This window comes from Eutrema salsugineum, unplaced genomic scaffold (assembly GCF_000478725.1).
Source record: "Eutrema salsugineum unplaced genomic scaffold, Eutsalg1_0 scaffold_6, whole genome shotgun sequence".
Classification (NCBI taxonomy): Eukaryota; Viridiplantae; Streptophyta; class Magnoliopsida; order Brassicales; family Brassicaceae; genus Eutrema; species Eutrema salsugineum.
Genome location: NW_006256547.1, coordinates 7,142,628 through 7,164,198, shown reverse-complemented (window position 1 = coordinate 7,164,198; position 21,571 = coordinate 7,142,628). Strand labels below are relative to the sequence as shown.

At 31.7% G+C, this 21,571-nt stretch overlaps 2 protein-coding genes across 2 annotated transcripts; both read right to left on the bottom strand.

Annotated features, from left to right (window-relative positions):
- Positions 1–14,629: 14,629 nt before the first annotated feature.
- Positions 14,630–16,003, bottom strand: LOC18011952 (basic blue protein). The gene is made up of 2 exons (XM_006395692.2): positions 15,667–16,003; positions 14,630–15,032 (listed from the first exon to the last, which is right to left on the bottom strand). Exons 1-2 carry the CDS (start codon positions 15,854–15,856, stop codon positions 14,833–14,835), a joined length of 390 nt encoding a protein of 129 aa, XP_006395754.1. The 5' UTR covers positions 15,857–16,003; the 3' UTR covers positions 14,630–14,832.
- An 860-nt stretch (positions 16,004–16,863) lies between these two features.
- LOC18011824 (sucrose transport protein SUC3) lies at positions 16,864–21,163 on the bottom strand. Its single transcript, XM_006395691.2, has 14 exons — positions 20,600–21,163; positions 20,017–20,082; positions 19,736–19,834; positions 19,568–19,632; positions 19,391–19,475; positions 19,276–19,309; positions 19,047–19,146; positions 18,873–18,948; positions 18,270–18,605; positions 18,013–18,156; positions 17,664–17,897; positions 17,509–17,572; positions 17,383–17,426; positions 16,864–17,278 (listed from the first exon to the last, which is right to left on the bottom strand). Exons 1-14 carry the CDS (start codon positions 20,858–20,860, stop codon positions 17,111–17,113), a joined length of 1,776 nt encoding a protein of 591 aa, XP_006395753.1. The 5' UTR covers positions 20,861–21,163; the 3' UTR covers positions 16,864–17,110.
- Between the last annotated feature and the right edge of the window lie 408 nt (positions 21,164–21,571).

Below are 21,571 nucleotides of genomic sequence, written 5' to 3'. Positions count from 1 at the left end.
GCTCTTCACATGACTTCCTTTTTGAACTCTTCTCACACTCTCTCTCTTTCTATTATTCTCTCTCTATATTTTATTTTTCACAATTTTGGGAATTTAAAAAAAAAAAAGAAAACAAAAAAAAAGATGCAACGTATGGATGGGTTAGTGCGCGGGTATGAAGGCAAGTTTGAAAAATAACGCTGAAATCCATGTGTCTCCCATCCATTAATGTTTTTATTTATTTTCTTTCTCTTTATTTCATTTTTTTTCTATTTAACACCTATAAGCAAGCCTATAAGGTATGAAGATATTTTTAGTTCAAATGTAATGTTTAAACCAAATAGTTTATATCTATGAATATAGATTACAAAAAAGCTACGTTCAAAAACTTGCCTTAAGTTACACACAATCGAACGTGGGGATTTTATTATGGCATTGTCTAGAGTTTTGTGGGAAAGATGATTACTTCTATTAGTTTATGGTTTTCCAATTGATCAAAGATTATTCGAATCACAAAAATGATATTTCAAATTTTTGCGTTTGAAAGTGCACATGGTTCGTTCGTGATCTTCAGACGATAAATGAATATATAGAATATGATTTGTCTTTTTTCATTCCGAATTCTGATTTGACTGTGTTTTAAATGTAAACTAGTTTGACTTGATTTGATACTACAGTTCTGGTTTTATTTAAAGTCGAATTTATCTCACAATTCTTTTTTCTATAGCGATTTGATTTGGGTTTTGTATCTATTTTCTTTGTATAAATCACTTCAAACTGGTGTCCCAAATTTACATATATATGAAATAACATTAAGCAATTATTGCAAGGAGATTGACAATTTTCTTGTTGTTGTTTTGTTAAAAGAGTATACGACAATTTACGTGACTCAACTAGCAAGTAGCAACCATTGCCTTTGATTCCAAACTTTTTGACACCTAAAAAAATTAAAAAATTGTCACTTAATTAAATGAGATTCGTTTTTCGATGATATATTTTTGTGAACGATATCATGCGAACGAACTGCTTCAATTCAATTTAACCGAACTTGAACCTTGTTTGGTAAAATACTCATTATTTGGACTTATATATAAATTCAGGCCGTTGTTAACTTAAAACAATCCAGGAGAATGAATTTAATTATTTTTATTTGGACTTATTTATTTTGTTCTGTGCTATTTTATTTGGACAGTATTTTTGATTTTTACTATGGGGTAATCACATGGGATTAGATAATTTTATTTTATCTTCTTTTTGGGTTACTAAACTAAATAATTAGCTGGGATTAGTTCAAACTTTGACCAGAAGGTTGAGGCACACGTGAGAAGTGAGCGCGTGATGTTTGGAAATTAGGAATTGTAGTCATAACGGATTTTAACAGCTAAGCACTCTGACAAATCACTTTTTTTTGTTGCAAGTAAATTTGAGAAATGTAAATGCATGCAAGTGACCCAAATACTTCTTCTACTACTATTTTTTTTCTAGTATTTTCACTTAGTTTTTGCTTTTTTACCTTCTTCTTTTTTGAGGATGGGCTCTAACTACCGTTCTCAAACGGTTAGCAAGAGATGGCAACAACCAACAACACTCACACTAACGAAATCACAAACCAACTTTATTAAGTAATAGTATTAGCTTTTAACTGATATTATGTGAATAATATATATCATACATTGGTACTGAAAAAAGATTTGAACTATTATGTAGAAAACATGAGTCAAATCAAGATTTTGAGTTACAAACTCATAAATTTAACATGGTATCAAAATTTTAGTTTGGTTCGTAAGAGTTTCAAATAGAACTTATTATAAGTTTTAGAATAAGATTTAATTTTAAATGAACCTGAAATTAGAGTCATCATTTCAAAGAAGCGTGTTAAGATTCTTAAATATAAATTTTGTTTAAATTTAAATAATAATTTTAAAAAATAATTCAGTCATTTAATTATCAATTGGTTTTAGGTTATAAAACCATAAAATTTAATACGATACAAAGTCAGAACACACAATACTCTCCCATCAAACTAAAATTGATTGAATCCAAAGTAGCTGATCAGCCTTACCAAAATTTTCTTCCAACTAAACTTATCCGAAATTAATCTTACATAGATTTAGTAGAGACCAATGATTAGAAAATTTATCCCATTACCGCATCATCGTAGAATGAATTACGGTACTTGACATTATAAAAAAATTTTGCGTATTTATTTTTTTGTATTATTGTTTATCTATTGTAAAAAATTTCAATAAAAATGGAATTAACTACATATCTACTTTTATAAAACCTATATTGTTTATTTTGTATTTTTATAGAGCCGTGACTTATAAATATATATATATATATATATATAGATATGTTTCATTTTTCTTTTCGCAATTCATCATTTGCAAAAATTAGTTCCGTACCACTTATTTAATTTCCATGCGATTGCTATATTGTTCCATTTACTCATCATTTTTCTATCCTTTTCAATTCAATAATTGGAACCTGCAGATATTAACATTTCTTTGTTTACAATCCAAAAAGTCCATCCCGCCAAAACGTTGGCAACGATTCACACTTCACAGTAACCCTAGCAGTATCTGTCTCTATGGAAGTCAATGCTCGTGTTTTTGTGATTGACATTGTATAAATTGTCACACTATTTACATGTTGAAAGTAAATAAAGGCCAAGTTTAAGGGACTGTTAAATGGGAGGAAGGAGCCATTAAAACAATTGATTATATATGTATTGTCATTTCCCTACATGTTAATATTTAACAATGTAGAATTCATTTAATTGATTATCTATATATTTTCGTTAGCGTTAGCGTTTGATAAATGTTAAAAACGAAAAAGAAAAAGAAAAATCACACCTTTTAAAAGGTGAAAAATTTGGAGAAATATTAGACTGTATACCATTCATCAATATTGTGTCACGGTAATTTACATTTGAAGCCGGCATTTTTAATATACGATTTAAATGTGTTAAAGAGGAAAAACATAGATGCATTGGAAGTAAAAAAGGTCGGTGAGAAGAGGAAGGCCCACAAGCAGCCACAAAAAGGCCGACTCTATGATAAATAATGGAACCCAATGCAAAAGTTCACTCCTTTCTCCTCTCATTTTTATTACCATTTTTTACACTAAAGTTTAAGTTCTTCTTTCTTTTCTATCTGCCAACAAAGTTATAGACTTATAGTCTTTATATTATTCGCTCCCTTTTGAAACATTTTTTTATTTAAATTTTTTTTTTAAGTTTTCACATGATTATAAATCGGATGTTTTAAATTTGGTAATGTCTAATTTTCTCTCGTTTACTATGTGTTCGAATTTCATAAATTGAGTACGATATATATTGTAAGATAACCCTAGATTAACTAGGTTTAATATGTTTTCTTAACGATCTTGCATTTGTATTCGAATGAATACAAAATTAAGAATTAAAAATATATGATTTATAAAAAAACAATTAATTGTTAATTTAGATAATAGGGTTTATTGGTATTGGGGTACTTGCACATATGACCCATAATTTGAAGTCAAATGCAAAAATAACCTTTTTTTCCCTCTTCAACAAATGCCATTTTCTTCCTACTATCTCCTCACACCACATATATTCACGAAAAAGCCATTATGTTTTCAATTTTTATTTTTTTCTAAAAAATACCAAAAATACACAACCATCCTAAAATATATCACTTATTTACGAAAATGTCATATTCTTCAATTTTGCCAACCACCATTACCAACCAATTTTGAAGCTTTAAATGTTTGCCCAACCAATTTTGAAGCTCTAAATGCTTATTGTGTCGCTTATAACTTCATTTTACCTACAAATTTCTCTCCAATTTCATCTAAAAAAACTTTTTCATGCTCTTTTTCATAATTTTCAATTTCATAAATCATCTATTTTTGGAGATTCTTGCATAACAACGACTTAGCTAGTTTGCTATCGGTGCTATACAAAATTCTGGGTGTATGTCAAAGTTAATCGAGTTTAAATTGGAAGTAGGTAAACATCTACTTCATTTTCTTTAACATTTAGCTCTGTTTCGCGAAAGCAGACTTCTTTTTCAGTCTGTAGTCAACGCAAAGGTTAGATTTGCAATTGACTTTTTTCATATTTTTGTAAGCAAACTTCAAAATGAAGTCTGCGAATTGTCCTTTGTAAACAAAAAAAATCATGTAGACTTCTTTTGCAGTCTGCGAGAAGAAAATATTAGTTTTGCATTTGACCAAAAAAATTGTCGATCTTTGACTTTTATAGCAGACTTCTTTAGATGTCTGCTATTTCGTAGTTTGACTCGAAAGGTTATTTTTGCAATTGACCAAGATTTTGACCACTTTTGACTTTTATAACAGACTTCAAAAGAAGTCTGCTACCAAAAAAAATAGCAGACTTCTAATCTGCTATTAAATTAATTAAGATTCGGTCAAATGCAAATCTGACCTACAAAGAAGTCTGCGCATAGCAGACTTCTATGCGCAGACTTCTTCGAAAGTCAATATTTTGGTCAATTGCAAAAATAACCTCGAGTAGACTTCTTTTGTAGAGTAGACTTCATAAGCAGACTTCTCTACTATAGCAGACTTCTTTACTCATTAGCAGACTTTTGCTCTAAAAGTCAAACTTTTGGTCAATTGCAAAAATAACTTTTTTTTTCTCGCAGCCTGCAAAAAGAAGTCTGCTACGAAAAGTCAAATATTTGGTCAAATGCAAAAATAACCTTTTTTTCTAGAAGACTTCAACGTGAAATTTTCCCAGCGGACTTTGAACGGATGTCTGCATTTAAAAAAAAAATAAAATGCAATTTTATAAAATATTTGTAATGTTTTTTTATTTTTTAAATTTGTAAATGCATTTTAGGTATGATTCTTTCACTTGTATGAGTTTGGTGTGTTTATGTGTTATAATTATAAAGTTATGAATTTTCTTGATTTAAAAGGTAATTAGCACATCTCAGCAGACTTCTTTTAGAAGTTTGTAGATGAAGTCTGCTGTTACGTATTAGCATATCATAGCAGACTGCATAAGAAGTCTGCCTAATTATTTTTTTTTAAAATTCATTTTTGAAATATTTGTTACTTGTAAAAATGATTATCTTGTCTTGACATGTTTATTTGTTTTTTATGTTGCATCTATATGAATTTGACGTTATTATGTGTTATAATTACAAAGTAATGAATTTTCTTGTTTGATTTAGCTATTTTCGCAGACTTCTAAAGAAGTTTAGAAGTCTACTTCCTTTCAATTATTTTTATTTGTTATTGTTCTTGCATTTGTATAAGATTGAAAAATCAGTTATTCTTGCATGTATCTGTCATGGTTTGTCCTCAACTTTAACTATTGGCCACTTTTGTTAACGGTCTTGATAGTATATAAATTACTTTATTAACGCATACAACGTTAACAAACTCTTGTGGTCTGGTGGAAACAGATCCTTTTGTTGCCCAAAGTACGTGGGTTCGAACCATTATGCTTCCAGTTTTGGTTATTTTTTTATGATTTTATATATATAAAGGTTATATATTAGTAAAGTTGAATATATGACCTATATGTCAACGTGGTGTAGTGGTTAGGGAGTCATATTTATTGCTTCCAACCCGAGGTTCGAGATTTTTAAAGAGCATTTGTCTTGTTTTTTACTTAAATGAGAAGGATAAAATCGTCATTTTTCCATGAGCAATCTTCTTCCCCTAAAAACCCTAGTGGCCACCATTCCTTGTTTTTTTTCTTCTGACATTTTCGTATATCTACCTTTTTTTCATCAGTTACACACATATCTTGATCAAAATAGCTTAAATCTTTCATTAGTTTACCGATTTATAACCAAAAAATTAAATTTTAGATAATTTTTTCATTTTAGCCAATTTTTTAACCGATTATAGCCAAATCGGGGCGGTCCACCATCTATTAGCGCCTACTCGGTGCCTAGGCGGCCGAAGAAACCGATTTTTAGAACACTGGTTTATATTATTATTAGTAATAAAGATAAACGTCGTAAAACATAAGCATCTCTGATGATGAGAGCATAAAGACCAGCGAATCTAAAAAGTCACCGGCTCCTAAGATTATCTTCCAAGTTATATGTGTTTTTAATACTTGCTAGTTAACTTTTAGCACGAGCCATAGCCTGAGGCAGCACAAACAAGCCCTTGCCATTGGACGGCGTCGTTTTCCAGAACGAGACTCCTCTTCTTCTCCATTATGAATTTCTCTACCTTCAAACGAAACTCTTCACTGCTCAGTCTCTCTATCGCCGATTCCGTCCTCCGAAATTCCGTCACCGGCCGAATATTTTCCTTCTTCGTCTCCGATTTCGTGATAAACGCCGGAACGATTTGCTTGTTCGAATCATCCTTCTCATCAGAGGCGGTTACGATTACGGCGGAGGAGAAGGAGGTGTGTTGTTCTGGTTGATCGGTACTAACAATAAGATGAAATAACAAAGAAAACGACCAAAACAGCATTAGAAGAAGATGAAATCAACAAAAATTTGTAAAATAATTAAATGGGACAGATTCTTACGTGGTCGTCCGAAGCTTGGTCCTTGTTGTAGATGATTGCAGATCCGAACTCAAGTGAACGAAGAACATAGCAAAAATGGAGAACATAAAGAAAGAGGTTACAGCAACAGAGAAAATGCAGCACCGTTTTTGGAGAGAGGGATCAAAGTGGAGAGTTTCTGAATTAGGGTAAAATCTCATTTATATAATAGGGCAAAAATATCCGGTTATATCTGGTTAGGTTAATTATTTCCGGTTTAAATCAATATTTTATTTTAATTTCGTTTACGGTTTGAGCAGACTTATAAAGAAGTCTACAACCCTAGTTTAAAATTATTCATTTTTGATATTTATCTTAGATAGTTTAAAATGATTTATTTTATTAAATTATAATTTATATAGATCATACTTGTTGACATTTGATTTATAGAAACAAATTTCAATTTAAATTATTTTTATATAATTTTAAATTTTAAATATAAAATTTAATAATATAACAGACTTCTTATAAGTTTGCTCTGCAGACTGATAAAGAAGTCTGCAGCCCTAATTTAAAACTTTTCACTTTTATGTTTATCTTAGATGGTTAACAATAATTCATATTTATTAAATTATAATTTCTATAGATCATATTTGTTGACATTTGATTTATGGAAACAAACTTCAGTTTACATTATTTTTATATAATTTTTAAATTTAAAAATAATATTTAATATTATAGTAAACTTCTTTATCAGTCTGCTGAGCAGACTTCATTAGTGTTTGCAGATTTCGAAGGGTTATAATCGTAATTGAAACATCCGTTTTATTGTTTACTCATGTAGGAGATAATGGTAATTTCTCTACCCCTCTGACATATTTTTGCAATAGGTTGAATTTAGGGTATACTTTTGCATTTAGAATCAAATTGTGGCCTATATTTTTTAGCAATTCCCCCATTAGTATTTAACATCTAGCTAATATTTGAATTATGAATTTATTATGAGAACAAAATAAAAAGATGGAGAGGAGAAAGGATTCCCTCCATAACATGGGTCGTTCTCAATTCTTTATGCCACAAAAATTTGTCATATCGCGGCTTTTGGGCTCTACTTTAAAAGTGAGCGAACATTTATCTTATGAACAGTTCTACATAATATTTCCATTGGATACATTATTTGTACCTTCGTATTTTCTAAACTATTATGCAATTTTACCAACACCTATACACACCTAATAAGTCTTCCTTTCTTTTATTATATTTCACATCATGGCTGGGGGCTTTTTCTTAGCTCAAAAGTATCTATCTCGGTTAAAATTTCTTTCACTACTTTTTTTTTTGACGAAATTTTCATTCACTACAATAATTCTTTGTTTGCCATAAACTCATCATATCTATAACTTATTATCTCTTACAAGATGTTTACCACCAAAATACGAAATACAACAACTATATAATATTAAGTCCTGTACAAAATTATTAGTAAAAAAAATTCCAGTACAAAATCAACATATAAATGATGGAGTTTGAAAATGGGATGATGCGCAAAATTGGAATACAAAGCTAAGACGTTAAGAAACCATGAATCAATAAAAATATTTTATTTTCAATACAGTGTCTAAATATATTTATCACATATTTCATGATCATGGTGGGTTTCATTTTGGTGATGGAAGAAGATGTGAGATAAAAAAACTGAAAATATAAAGGAAATGTGGAAAGATATTGATTGATATTTTTTTCCAAGGCTATGGCCAACTCTTATGGACTTTGCAGCAAATTTTTTTGACTAAACCCCTGACACTATTGCCTTATTCATCCCTACACATTATATATACTTTTATAAATACTAATTAAGGTCGCAAATTTAATGCTGTTTTAAGAGGTCCATTCTCATCCCCATAAAAAAATAAAGTGACAATATATGTATGGTCTACTTAGCATGCTTATCAAAGAAAAAGGAAGAAAGGAATGAACAGTGAGTCCGCAATTTATTAAATTTATATAATTAATCATAATATTTTGCATTTAAAAAAAAGAAGAGAGCACAGAGCAGTTGTGACTAGTAAAAATATAGTTTTTTCCACTTATCAAATCATTTTAAAAGATTTATGGATATTTTATGATCCATATAAATATTGTTTAATCATGTTCGAGATTTTGCACTACAATCTTTAGATTCTAATACATTGTAACCGGTGATTTTATTTATTTAAGAGAAATATCTTAATACTTTTTTGCAGTGTTATAAGAATAGGTGACTCGCATCGTTTTTATTGAAGAGGAACTCTCACAGAGTGAATATCTTTGGATAACCACTTTCTACTATTCTATTGGTTCGAAGAGGAAGTGGTCCAGTGAAGATGGTGGCAATATTAGTGAGTAAAAACGACTACTTAAAAAACTATTAAATATATACGAAATGATTAATTATGTAACAGAACTATTGTTAAGTGGGAATTGATGGGTTTTGTTGATGGAGGAATGGCCCAATTTCCCAAAGAGATTTATAGTTTATTTATTTATTTGTTATAGTAATAGAATGCGAGGTGTGTATCTTTTGCAACTTTCATCTTCTTTACATGATCTCATCATGCCAAGTAGAGCGGCCTCTGCTCCAATCAGTTCCAACCACTTGTCATCGTGCTCCACTGTTCCTACAGTCCTACTTAGCTCTCGCCACGTTGCACAGCCAAAGTTAGAAAAATCAAAAATGTAACAATAAATTAAATATCTCACTTAAAATCAATTTGCAACAACTTGATTGATTAGAGTGGGTTATCATCTCCGACACTACAAAAACAGTCGCTTATCATTTTGTGTCTTATCTTATTTTAGATGTGAGGTTTCTAGTATTAATATACATTTAAAACAAAAAAAATAAACAATATATATTTTACAAAATATAAATCCGGATAACAACACAACAATAACACTAATATAAATTATTAGATTACGTATCATGATCATATAATAAAAATTAATTACATTACGTAGAATAATATATATAGATGTGTGTATATGGTATTGGATATATGATTAAATGATTATGAAGCTCCACTAGTTATTACTATTATGTAGCCCAAATTATCAGCTATTACAAACATTTTAACAAGAAGTTCAAAAGCTTTCATAATACAATAATAAGGTGGCTCAATAATGATGACGCTATCCCATTAATCACTATATACTAGGTTTAATGTGTTCAATAGGTATTATTAAATTTGGCATTATTACCAAAACATATGACAGTGTAAATATGTTTGTATATCCTAAGAGCATATATATATATATGTATATGTATATTTGTTTTTAAGGAATTTTAGCCGACATTTAAGCTAGTTTTGGAGATATGTAAAAACCTAAAATTATTTTCTTACTAATTAAAACGTTTGTAGTGGCTAAAGATGGTTAGAAGTTACGAAAAAACAATTGAATCTTAGTCTCTCAACAAACATGTTGATTTCTTCAACTACTTGCTACTAGACTACTACCATCATAAATTGGTTCATATACTATTTATTTAGGAAAATTATTTTCATCATTTGGAGATTGGAGAGGTAAATGTACAAATGACAGATTAAGAAAGCAAAACAACTGGATAATGGTACACAATTAGTCGAGAAGATACTTCTTTTTAAGCCCTACATTCAAATGTAAAAGTTGTCTTAATTAAATATGCTTTGTTTTGTCGAATTGTCTGATAATGTATTTTTTATATAAAATTATTTCTGTTTTAATTCATAAATATCAGTAAATAAAAAGATGATAGGTAGTCACAACGGTGATGGTGATCGATCGAATTTTTTTGGAAACGAGTGGTTCAAAAGTTAATTTTGTTTTGTCAACAGATGCAATATGGAGGGGGTTAAGCCAAAAAACCAACAAATAAATGTATAAGTTATGTATCATCATGATCATTTTAGGAAAAAATGGTAAGCCAAAACATTTATATTTAACCATTCCAACTAATGTAAAACATATCTCAATGTTTCAGTGGATCATATTAGAGTTACGTTGTAATTGATATGTAAACAATAAACAAGAAGATAAATGTCAAGCCAGAAAGTTTTTCCAGAAGAAACTAACTAAAGGAATTTTGTCGATCGTACTTTCTAATAAAATTTGATATCTTTTGACTAAAATATTAAATTGATTTTTATATACACTTTTATCTACTGCAGAAGGCTATGCTCTTGATTTTGGGTATTAGGCCGCTCCCCTATCATCATTAGTTTGTCTTTTATTTTTCCGAACCCATTTGTTAGGCAAAGTTAACAAAAAAACAATAAAGGCAATACTGAAAAGGAAAAAAACGTAACTAAAGTCTAAAATCTAAATATTCACAAAACAAAACTTAATCAACTCTTTTCTTTATATTGTAGTACGTAATAACTATTTACAAAACAAAACTAAACTAACTATCATGTGCTACCAATTTTGTACCATGAAAAGACAAGAAGGTAAATCGGAAAATTCCTAATTATCTGTCCCACGTGTGCAAAGAAAAGAATTGATCATTCTTAAACACTGAAATAAAATATGAAAAGATGATTTGTAGACGTTGAATTGCTTGGGATTCCTACAAGGCTACAACCGTGTGGGCACCTCACTTTAGAAACTTGAACCCGACTTTTCTAAAACCCTAACCTTTTTTTCTTTCTTTCTTTCGTTTATTTTTCTAATCTTTTACTTATTTGGCTTTTTAAATACTCTTTCATGCACGCTCTCTCTATGCCCACAAGCATCTAGGAATCCGATGCCTATCTTAATCTTAGCCTTGCTTAAAGATTTCAGTTGATTGGGCCTAAATCACTATAATTTTAGATCCAATTGTATATCTAGCTATGATTAATTAAGTGACTAAGTGAGGAAGTGTATTATATGTAGAGATACAAAGAAATTAGTAAAAGTTTTTTGGACCAAAGTTCAGAAAAAATCTAAGATCTATAACTGTCATGTAAAATTTGCAGTGATCAATACAAAACATGTCTAGTGAAGATTAATAAATGACAAAAGACCGCTGATATACGTACCATCGTTTAATTTCGTGAAAGATGTTTTGTTGTTAACCATCATAAGGGATTAAGGTTTTTCAATAACTTATGCATTAATGTGTATATTGAAAATTGTTATTAAAATTAGAAAGAAAATCTAGTATTAATCTTAAATTTTTAAATATACAAAACTTATTAATAAAAAAACAGTATATACGAGATAAGTGCAAAGATTAAGGTTGGTTGTCAGTTTGACCATTTGACCAAACATTTTTCGCTGTTTTTAAAAACACTATGTGCATTTAGCCAAAGAGTTGAAGTTACTATGATCTCCTAGACTCCTACCATCAAATCTGAAGACATGAAGTTACCTTATAAATCACTTTTTTTTTGCTATGAGATTCAATATTACATTTACTTATCACATATAAGTGCATTTTCAAAATTTTTATTACGAGAAGATTTTGAACTGAGTGAGTGTAATCCACTCCCCAAATTTCTAATAAACATAAACACAAAATGAAAACGAAAATAACTAGAATCAAATTTAGAAAGAGTAAGTTTATACATTATTCAGAAATATTTTACTATGAAACTACCTTCACACATGGATAAATATATATATATATATATATACGTCATACATGATACATGTATGTATAAATATAGGATATAAAAAATTCTACACAATGTAAATATCCATGTAAAATCTCACAATCACATTTACGTATCAGTATTATTATTTATTCACATATACAAGCATCCAATCGACGTACGAATACGTACATGACCGCATGCGCATGGATATATGTAAATACGTTTTTCATGAATGTATTATCTTTGTATGAATAAGATATACTATCTCCATTTCATAATAGTTGATTATGTATATATACGTACGTTCGTACAAAACGACATGCATGTGGCTTCAAGCTTTAAACGATGATAATTTATTCTGCAACTAGTTCGTCTTTATCGAAAATTGAGAGACCCCTCTCTCTCTCTCTCATTATAGTGACAGTTTGTTAAATCATCCTCCATCAGTTTTTATTCTTTGCCAAGATTCCACCGCCAATATTCTCTATATATACATACATATACTGTATATACTCCTAACTAATTAATTATATATGTAAGTACACATAGGTGATTTTTAGCACAAAAAGTACAAATATGTGTTTTTTTTTTTGTCTAAATGTTAGTGCAAATATGTGTTATTGGTGTCTAATATATATTATATATATATATATATATATTTAAAAAATAGCTAGTGTCTGGCAAATGTATTCCACCAATGTTTACGTCATACGTGACTACGTGAGTGAAGAAGGAGTAAGTTGATGTAATTGTATATATATGTATAGATAATAACTATATAATATTTAAAAAGAAAAGAATAATAGTCAATGGAAATGGAGAAGACTGCCTCAGATTTGGCGAGAATGTGTCAGACATCAAAGCAAAGGCTCAACCAAACTCTATTTTTATATACTATGCTTCTTCTACTCATTTAACTATTTATCCCCTAGTGATTCTAGGGAATTCTATTCCTAATACAGATTAATTTGAAATCCGTTGGAGGTTGGTTAACTTCATCTTGATATCTGGGTCATACTTAAGAAAATGGTCAACATGGCATATTAATATAAAGGCCTAGACTATATAGCTTATAGTAAGAATGACAGAGCAATCTGTTTAGTTGGTGCATCGATGGACATTTTCGTTTCGTCGGATAAGATTGTTCAGATCAATTTCTTAAGAATTTTGGATTGTGGTTTCATGTGGATAACGTTTAATCCAATTAGTTTTAATCATTTTCATTTGTTCTTAATTACGTTAAATTTTTTGTCGGTGTTCTCACATTATTTAATAACAAAATTGGGGAATATACACAATAGTTATATATATAATGTGAGGTCGTACTCATTTAATATGCAGGGGGCGTGACCCCAAAGCTTGAAGGTGTGTTGGAGTAGGACCAAACAGTATCATAATTTAATAATTATAATATAGTTTTCTTAAATTATACTAATATATTTTTAATGTTTTATCTACATTTGGCTGTCACATTATTGTCTGATTATAATCATATACGACAAGATCATTACCTGCAGACTCACAAACACATGTTTCATATATATTGTATGACAAAAAGAGAAATTTTAAAATCATTAGAAATAGCAAAAAAAAAATCTATTCAAAAATCAATGTTTGCGAAACAAAATAAAAAGAAAGCTGTAGTAATAAATATGAGATATGTCTTATCTTTTCATTGCCTAATGGGCTTAAAAAACTTAATCGTTAATGGACTAGATATAGCCCACCGATTTTCCGTTTTCTTTTTTGGCAAGATCCAAACATATATACCTAATGAAACACTGTTATATATATTTTTCTTTTCTACTCCCTTCATTTCATAATAAGTTTCAGATACATTTCACACAAATTAAAAAATTAAGAAAATAAATAAATATATCCCTAATTAATATATTTTTATAATATTTAATTACAAATACTATTATCTTTAAATGAGGAATAACACATGAAATAAGAGTAAAAAGTTAAATTGAAAATGCAGAATGACGTTCTTTTTGAAACAAAAAATAAAATCTAAAACGACACTTATTATGAAACGGAAGGAGTAGTATGTTTTCTTATTTGTATAAGCTTAAACAAGAGCCTGCAATCTACCTGAAATTAATTATCAAATTTACACAGTGTTCATCGCTACCATTTTGATAATTCATATATGAACTCGATGACGGTACGTATCTATAAATTGTATTTTTCAACTATTTTAGGTATTTAATTACACTGTTGACTCGCCGTAAAAAGAAAAATTATACTCTTGACAAAAAATTACAGACTCGATTTTAAGCTGTGCAAACTATGAAAATCATAGGGTCAAAATTTATTGATCGTAAATTTTTTTTCTGTAAACTGAATAAAAAATAATGAAAAAAAAAACTAGAAAATTAATGGATTTTGCTTGAAGAGGAAGAAATAAATGCTGACATGTGGGAATTTGTTTTTACTTTTTACACAATTAAAGCTCATTTCTTCTTGATATCCGTCGGAGTATCTTTTTTTTTCTTTTAGTTTCTATCATCTTTCAATAATTTTACTATAAATCTATAAAATAGGTTTAATCAAATATACATAACAGGATCTCCAAAGTCCAAACTATTAAACCAACTATATATATGGTTCTTTGCAGATACAACACCGGATGACCGGACATTTGTCGGAAGATACAAGAAAACATTACAAGTTTGGCAACTTAAATAAGTAAGGTGCAAACTTTATTGAATACTTAATATTTTCTTAAGAACATAGCAAAGTGATGATCATACTATCGAAATTTCGATTTACGTGATCGATCAAAGGTCAAACAGCAGTGACTGCGATTTTCATGGCGGATTCGCAATGGCCTGGAAAATTGCAGATGAAGAAGTTTTGTCCTTTAGACAAAGTTATACGATCTTTGCCTGTTGTGTAAACTTTCGCACCTGCCGGCGTTTTGCAATTGTTGTACCCTCCACTATCTACCACGACCACGTTGTGGATGCTCGGATTATAGTTAAACACTGCAAACAAATTCATGAAATTGTAATTTTCTTAAAAGTTAATTAAGTTTATAGTTTACTCGTTTACGACTCTTCCATATATATTAATCCTCAATAATATATAACGTACTTGGAACTATTAAGAGTTTCGTTACAAAACTAATTACTTGTAACAAAATTTCGTTTGTGCATCTTACCAAGAAAAAAAAGAAAATTTGTTTGTGCATGGGACATTTTGACCAAAAAACTTTACTTGTATAAATGGGTGTGATATGTGAGTTTAAAATATATACATATTGACATCTTAATAATAAGTTAACCACGGCAATGATTAAACATAAAAAACTTATTACTGTTGAGATATTTCTTCACGGGAAAACATTTTGAGTTCATCATTCAAGTTTAAACCAAAAGCAAAAAGTACTTCTATAAACATTTCCAATAGTTGATATCGGATTTGATTTTTAAACTTGGAAAGGTATACATAGTCTGCAAAAGCACACCTTAGACATATCTAGAACCGACCATGATATATAATCAGTGTTGGTATATGAAGAATAAAGAACTTAAAAGAGTTTGTGGTATATATGTGTAACAAGATAACATAATATATTTGAATTTAATCAGTGAAATTAAGGATGAGAAGTATATATACCAAGAACGTCACCGGCTTTAAAATGTTTGCCTCTAGGCCAACCAACAGCGTTAAAGGTCCAGCCGTTGGATTCACCGACTGTGTAAGTCGCAGCTTGAACGTAGTCAGCTTGAAGCAACATCACTGACACAGCCATCAGAGCCACTATGGCTCGAGTCGTCCATGATGCACTGCCTCTTCCCTTAGCCATCGATCGATCTTAATTAGACCAAAGTTAATAGAGAGAGAAAGAGAAAGAGAAAGATTGTAGATAATGAATGAGGAGGAACTGAAGAGAAAATGGACATATGGTTTTATAGGAAGATGAAGAAATTAAGGCATTCAATGTTTTTGTTCTGTTTTGTTTGTTTTGTTTTGTTTCATTAAAGCGGGTGTCTCAACAACCCATGAGATATGGTCATTTATTATTTCTGGAAGCATTGTCTATGTAAATTGATTATCTTCTGTAGACCAAACCAAAATATACTCCTCTGATCCAGAAAATTTGATTTTTCTGGCTTTTCCACATAGATTATGAAATAGTTAATTTTTAGTCATAAATAAATTATTTTCTTTGACTAAACATTTTCCCATAAATATGAGATAACTATAATAACTCATCTAATTCAACTATTTTCGTTTCATACCTCTTAAAATTAATTATTTATTAACATTATTCACTAAAAAATAGATAAAAATCTTAGAACATCAAACTCTCTGAAACAAAAAAATAAAAGCCAGAAAATCAATCTTTCTGGATCAGAGGGAATATAATGTTTGGTTTATTTTTGCTTCCCTATCGTAGATATAGTTTGGACTATAGTACATGTAGGTGAAACTAGTTTGATTTTTTATGTTGTTCTTTCTTTTGAGATGCGTTGTTTCTAGCATCAACTAAAGTAGGAGCTTGTGTACAAGGAATCATTAAGTCGTTGTATTAGTAGTATTTATCTCGATCTTCTTTTTGAGGTGCAAATATTCAATTTTCTAACCAGCTGATGAATTTTCACAAACTTGAACTTAACGTTTGGAACAAAGAGTAAAACTGTGGTATTTCAGGATTGTTCTCTTTTGAGTATTGTTTGATGTAAATTCTTTGAAAAATTATATTTAACAAGCCAATATTATTGCGTTATTTGATTCAGAGGCTGGACTCTTGCTTGAAGTTTTAATTTTGCAGGAAGGGAAATACACTTTAAGTTAAAAGTGTTTCAAAAATAACCAAGATAACCACTACGATAAACATAATTGAACCTTTCAAGTGATAAGAGAGGTACTGTAAATTTCACATTGTTGAGTATACATATAACAAAACTACATGTACAAAACCTACATATACGTTGAGGAGAGCATGGTCAAAAAGAATCGAATGGATCTAAATATGAATTTGAAATCTATACCGACCGAAAAAGCATGAGACTCCTCGGTTTAGTGTTGCCGTATTGGAGTCCCGGTATAAAAGATTTTAGCCGATATGGAAACCGGTGGACTTGAAAGAACTAGATAATGTCGGAAGGGTACGCAGAGCAATAACTCCGGCAGCAAAAGCAGCAACAGACGCCATAACAAACGCCGGTAAGTTTCCTCCTCCGAACAATGCATCCCATGGACCCGCTCCAAGCGATACTATCATCTGTTACATACCAAAAACATGTTCAGACACTAATTACGGGTCTAGACTCGAATTGAGTGCCATTATACGAAAGAATTTGAGTGTAACTAGATTTGAGAGATTGCCTGTGGAACGACGATTGCGAGGTTCAAAACTCCTATAGCCAAACCTACAGCGAGGAAATGAAACCATTTACAATTCCTGAAAATCTAAGATATAAGCACATAAAACCTCTGAATCTTTTCACAGACCTTGACCGCCACCAGAATCCGCAGTGACTTCTGCTGTGACAGAGAAAGGAACACTGTATGTGATCTGCACAAAGAATAAAAAGGATTGTTTTATCACGAATTTCCGAGAAATGCTGCAAGAAGAATAAAGTGAGTTTTCAAGGAAAAACACATACAGCTAGAGGAAAACCAAGTAGTGCAAAGACGACTACAGCTGCAGTTCTTGTTGTTTCGTTTCCATCTATTATGTGTTCGATTCCTTTAGAGTTATCCCTGAGAGACATCAAGCTAATTACAGCTGTTCCTGCCATGCAGGCAAATACAATGAAATTGCTCAGAGCCCATACAACTCGTGCACCCATCCGCTGACACATTGGTTCAATTAAGAATGAGCTGATCCCAAGAACAACCTATGGAAACCAGGAAAACGAAAATTCAATAACGGCCGAGTGGTTGAAGTGCAGAGCAGTTTAGGATCCCTTTTTTTAAGGGAAAAAAAAAACAAATTATGATATTGATTCTTACAGAGTTTAGTAGCAAACCAAATGCACCTTCACGGACACCTTGACCATAGAGTTCCACAAGTAAACTATTTCCCTTGGGATCCCCATGGTAAACTTCTCTTCCCATCCAATCTGTATCAAACAGAAAGAAGGGGAACCACGATAACTGCAAGGAATAATACCAAAGTAATAATATTAAAGAAACGAAATGATTTTATAAGAACAGGAACCAGTTGGTGATAACAGATAGAGATATTATACTGTTTTCTTAGCACTCACCCATGTTAGAGCCATGACGATAAGAACTGAGTGCATAGCAGGAGGCAAATGCCTTAAACTGGTTAGCAAATTCACTAAAACAGATCCAGGGCGGCCATCAATGGAGGCCCCATCTTGATGCTCATTCGTTGACTTGTCGAGCTGTACATCCATATCACGTTCCACTCTCTCATAATTTAACCCATTGGCAGTACCATTATTTGAGAGCTGAAGGCCATTAGACTGGAGATCATCCAGCAAAGGTGCAGAATCTGGTATGCGGGTGGGCTCATTGTTTGTCAGAGGAATCTCTTTAGCAAAATAGATTGTGACTAGAGTGCATATAGTGAGAAAGACCTGAAAAACGGTAACTCTTAGAAAAAATATAGAACAAAAAATTTAGATTGGAAAACAAGAACAAAAGCCACTAGGTGGATTAATATGGATTAAGACTTTCAAAACCACCTCACAAATCAAACATATATACTAACGGAATTTCTTAAGTTGTAACTAATGATACCCAAGATATAAACATGACAGGGTTTGGTACAGACCAGACGATTCGATTACACTTTTAGAAAGCTTAGCAGATGCATGTGTCAGAAAAATAAACATACTGCTTACCACTGCAAGAAGAAACGCCGCTTTAAGATTTCCACATGCAGAACAACATGCTCTACTAGTTAGGAAAGGGAACCATCTGCTCAGTAAAATTGCCCGGATCATTTATCAGCTGACTAAAAATGCAAATGAGAAAATAGAATACAAGTTTTTGGGAACGAGGATCTCGAACATTACTCTTGCCATCGTCCGCTAGCACCAGCAGAAAACCCAAGAATATTCCCAACAGCCATCCACAAGCAGAACACAGCATTTGCAGTGTTCCGCTGATCAGGACCTAAGGAAAGCAAGAGAAATCTAATTAAGAGATTTTCTACAGAATCAGAAGTATCGCAAATTCAATCTAGTTCTAGTTTTCCAATAGAAATTATGATCAGCTAAGTGGATGGAGAAATTCTCTCATTACCTGATAGATCAGCTAGAAGAGCACGAGCAGGTCCCTGAAACAAAAGCAGAAAACATCAATCCTCGATATTTAGGTAATGACTAACAGCATTGAATCTAGTAGATTGGATCTGAACCTGTACTGTGTTGTTTGCTAGATCCAACAACCAAAACCCGATGATAAAGACAAAAGCTGCCCTGGTCCGTGTGCCTTTGAAAGTACTGCATTTACAGATACACATCAAGTCATCAATTACTTAAGTTTAATACATTCCACACAAAACATGGCATAGGCAGGGGAGCAGGAGAGCAACCTGCAATGTTCCTTTGTATCTCCTAACAGATACCCAATGTCTGCAGAAAACCCGATAATAATCACCTAAATTGCAAGCTTTTGTTTAGCTTATATAAAAACGCAACATAGGCCAACTAACTCCTAAAGGAAAATAAAAACAGAAATCATATCTTCTATTGCCCCTTACTGCTATTGAGATCATGAGTGATCCCACGAGAATAAATGGTCGTCTTCTTCCATACTTTGAAGTACAATTATCGCTCCAAATGCCAACACAAGGCTGGACCTGAAAACCAACAAATGTAACAGAAAAATGTATGCTTACATAAGAACATCTCTGATCATATGTAGATCAATTTTAAAACTTAGCGAGAGAAAAATGTGCAGATCATCACTGATATACTTATGATAGAATTCGTATAAACGCTAAAATTATTGAGGAACTAAAATTTGATTGCATTAACCTACCACAAGGCCTGTAATTGGGCCGCATAGCCAAATAAATGAAGAAAAAGCGTGCGATATTCCAAGGGTCTGCACCAATCAGCCAAATGCAACACTGTTAGGTAAACCTCAAAGGGTTCATCAGCAACAACAACAAAAAAAAAAAAGAAACCCAACAAATCTTGCCATCAAACACAAATCCTAGACAAAATCTATCTATTAACAAACCTAGCCACATGAGGCATAAATGACCCGTCGAATATAATTCAGATGACTGAACACAGTTTAATCCTTTGATAAACAATCTAGCCAAATTCGGATGTCAAATAAAGCTGTTTATAATTCCATATGAAAACGTCTCATAGCTATGTTGGGAACATTAACAATTTTCCCCATCCAATTCAAATGTCATATATGAGTCAATAAAATAGGCCAACAACAACCACCTAACAATTAGATTTCATGGTTCTCACCTACAAAGTACTCGACTTCTTCGTACAGGGTACACGAGAATAAAACCCTCGTATCTAAAATTGATAGAGAAAACGCCAAAAGTGACAGAAATGGGCGGTGACGATAGAGAGAGAGAGAAGAGAGAGAGAAGTACCTGAATGTAAGGAGTGAGAAGAGAAAGTTGCAATGCCCATCCAAATTGAACACCAGCAGCGACTGTACAGCTAAGAACCAGCGTGACTAAGCTACAATTCTTCGACACAGTTTCACCATCGGCCGAATCATGATGATTCAAAGGAGAAGACGAAGAAGAAGCGGGTTCCATTTGATGCTTCGTCACCATCTCAAGTTCAACATCCTTCCTCAAATTCCTATACGGCACCGAGATCGACACCGAGTCACTCTTCCCCGTCATAACTCGTCGTCTTCAACACAGACTCCGGTATCTATCTGTCCCGAAACTACAGATCCCTAGTTCGTATCGAATCAATTTCTCATTCCGACTCAGAGAGATTACAATACACTCGAATCAAAAGATCTAGTTATATGGAATACGCCAGGAGATTCGGAGACGACGATCGAGATCTAGCAAGAGTCAAATTCGGGCGGGTGATTTTTTGATGGAATCGATTTGATCGCTTTGGGTGGTTTTTTTTTTTTTTTTCAGAGGACGCGTTAGTGCAAAAGGAGATTCGTTTTTTACAGAGACCGTTGATCTATAGATGGACGGCTGAGATTATATCTACTAGTCTATAAGATTATTATATGTAGCGGTCGTAATTCATAAGTCAACTTCCTCGTCTCGGGATTTGCGTAATCACCACCGTTGATTTGATGTGTATGGATCGAAACCGTTGCTTCAATTTAAAGAAAAAACGGACGAAACTCACCGTCACCGACACCAAACATAAGCGCGCTTTTAAAAAGGAAGACGTTGTCGTTGTGGGCCATTTATAAAATATTTCTCGTAGCTTAAGCCATTTTATAAAATAACAAACTTACAATAAGCCCATTAAAAACCCAATTGAAATTATTGTTTTCCTATCAATTGTTTTTCTTTACAGTCTTAAAGTGTTGCCTTCCAGCCCAACAAAAGAAACCTTTGTTTTTTTTTTGTTAGCACTTA

What these genes read in the sequence shown, in the direction of transcription:
- LOC18011824 (XM_006395691.2), bottom strand. Translation starts at nt 20,860, where the DNA reads ATGACGGGGAAGAGTGACTCGGTGTCGATCTCGGTGCCGTATAGGAAT. An exon ending in CGGCGTTTCTTCTTGCAGTG is followed by an intron (nt 18,606 to 18,872) that starts GTAAGCAGTATG and finishes ACCGTTTTTCAG; the next exon opens with GTCTTTCTCACTATATGCAC. An exon ending in GGATTCTGGTGGCGGTCAAG is followed by an intron (nt 17,427 to 17,508) that starts GTCTGTGAAAAG and finishes TCCTCGCTGTAG; the next exon opens with GTTTGGCTATAGGAGTTTTG.
- LOC18011952 (XM_006395692.2), bottom strand. Translation starts at nt 15,856, where the DNA reads ATGGCTAAGGGAAGAGGCAGTGCATCATGGACGACTCGAGCCATAGTG. An exon ending in TAAAGCCGGTGACGTTCTTG is followed by an intron (nt 15,033 to 15,666) that starts GTATATATACTT and finishes ATTTGTTTGCAG; the next exon opens with TGTTTAACTATAATCCGAGC.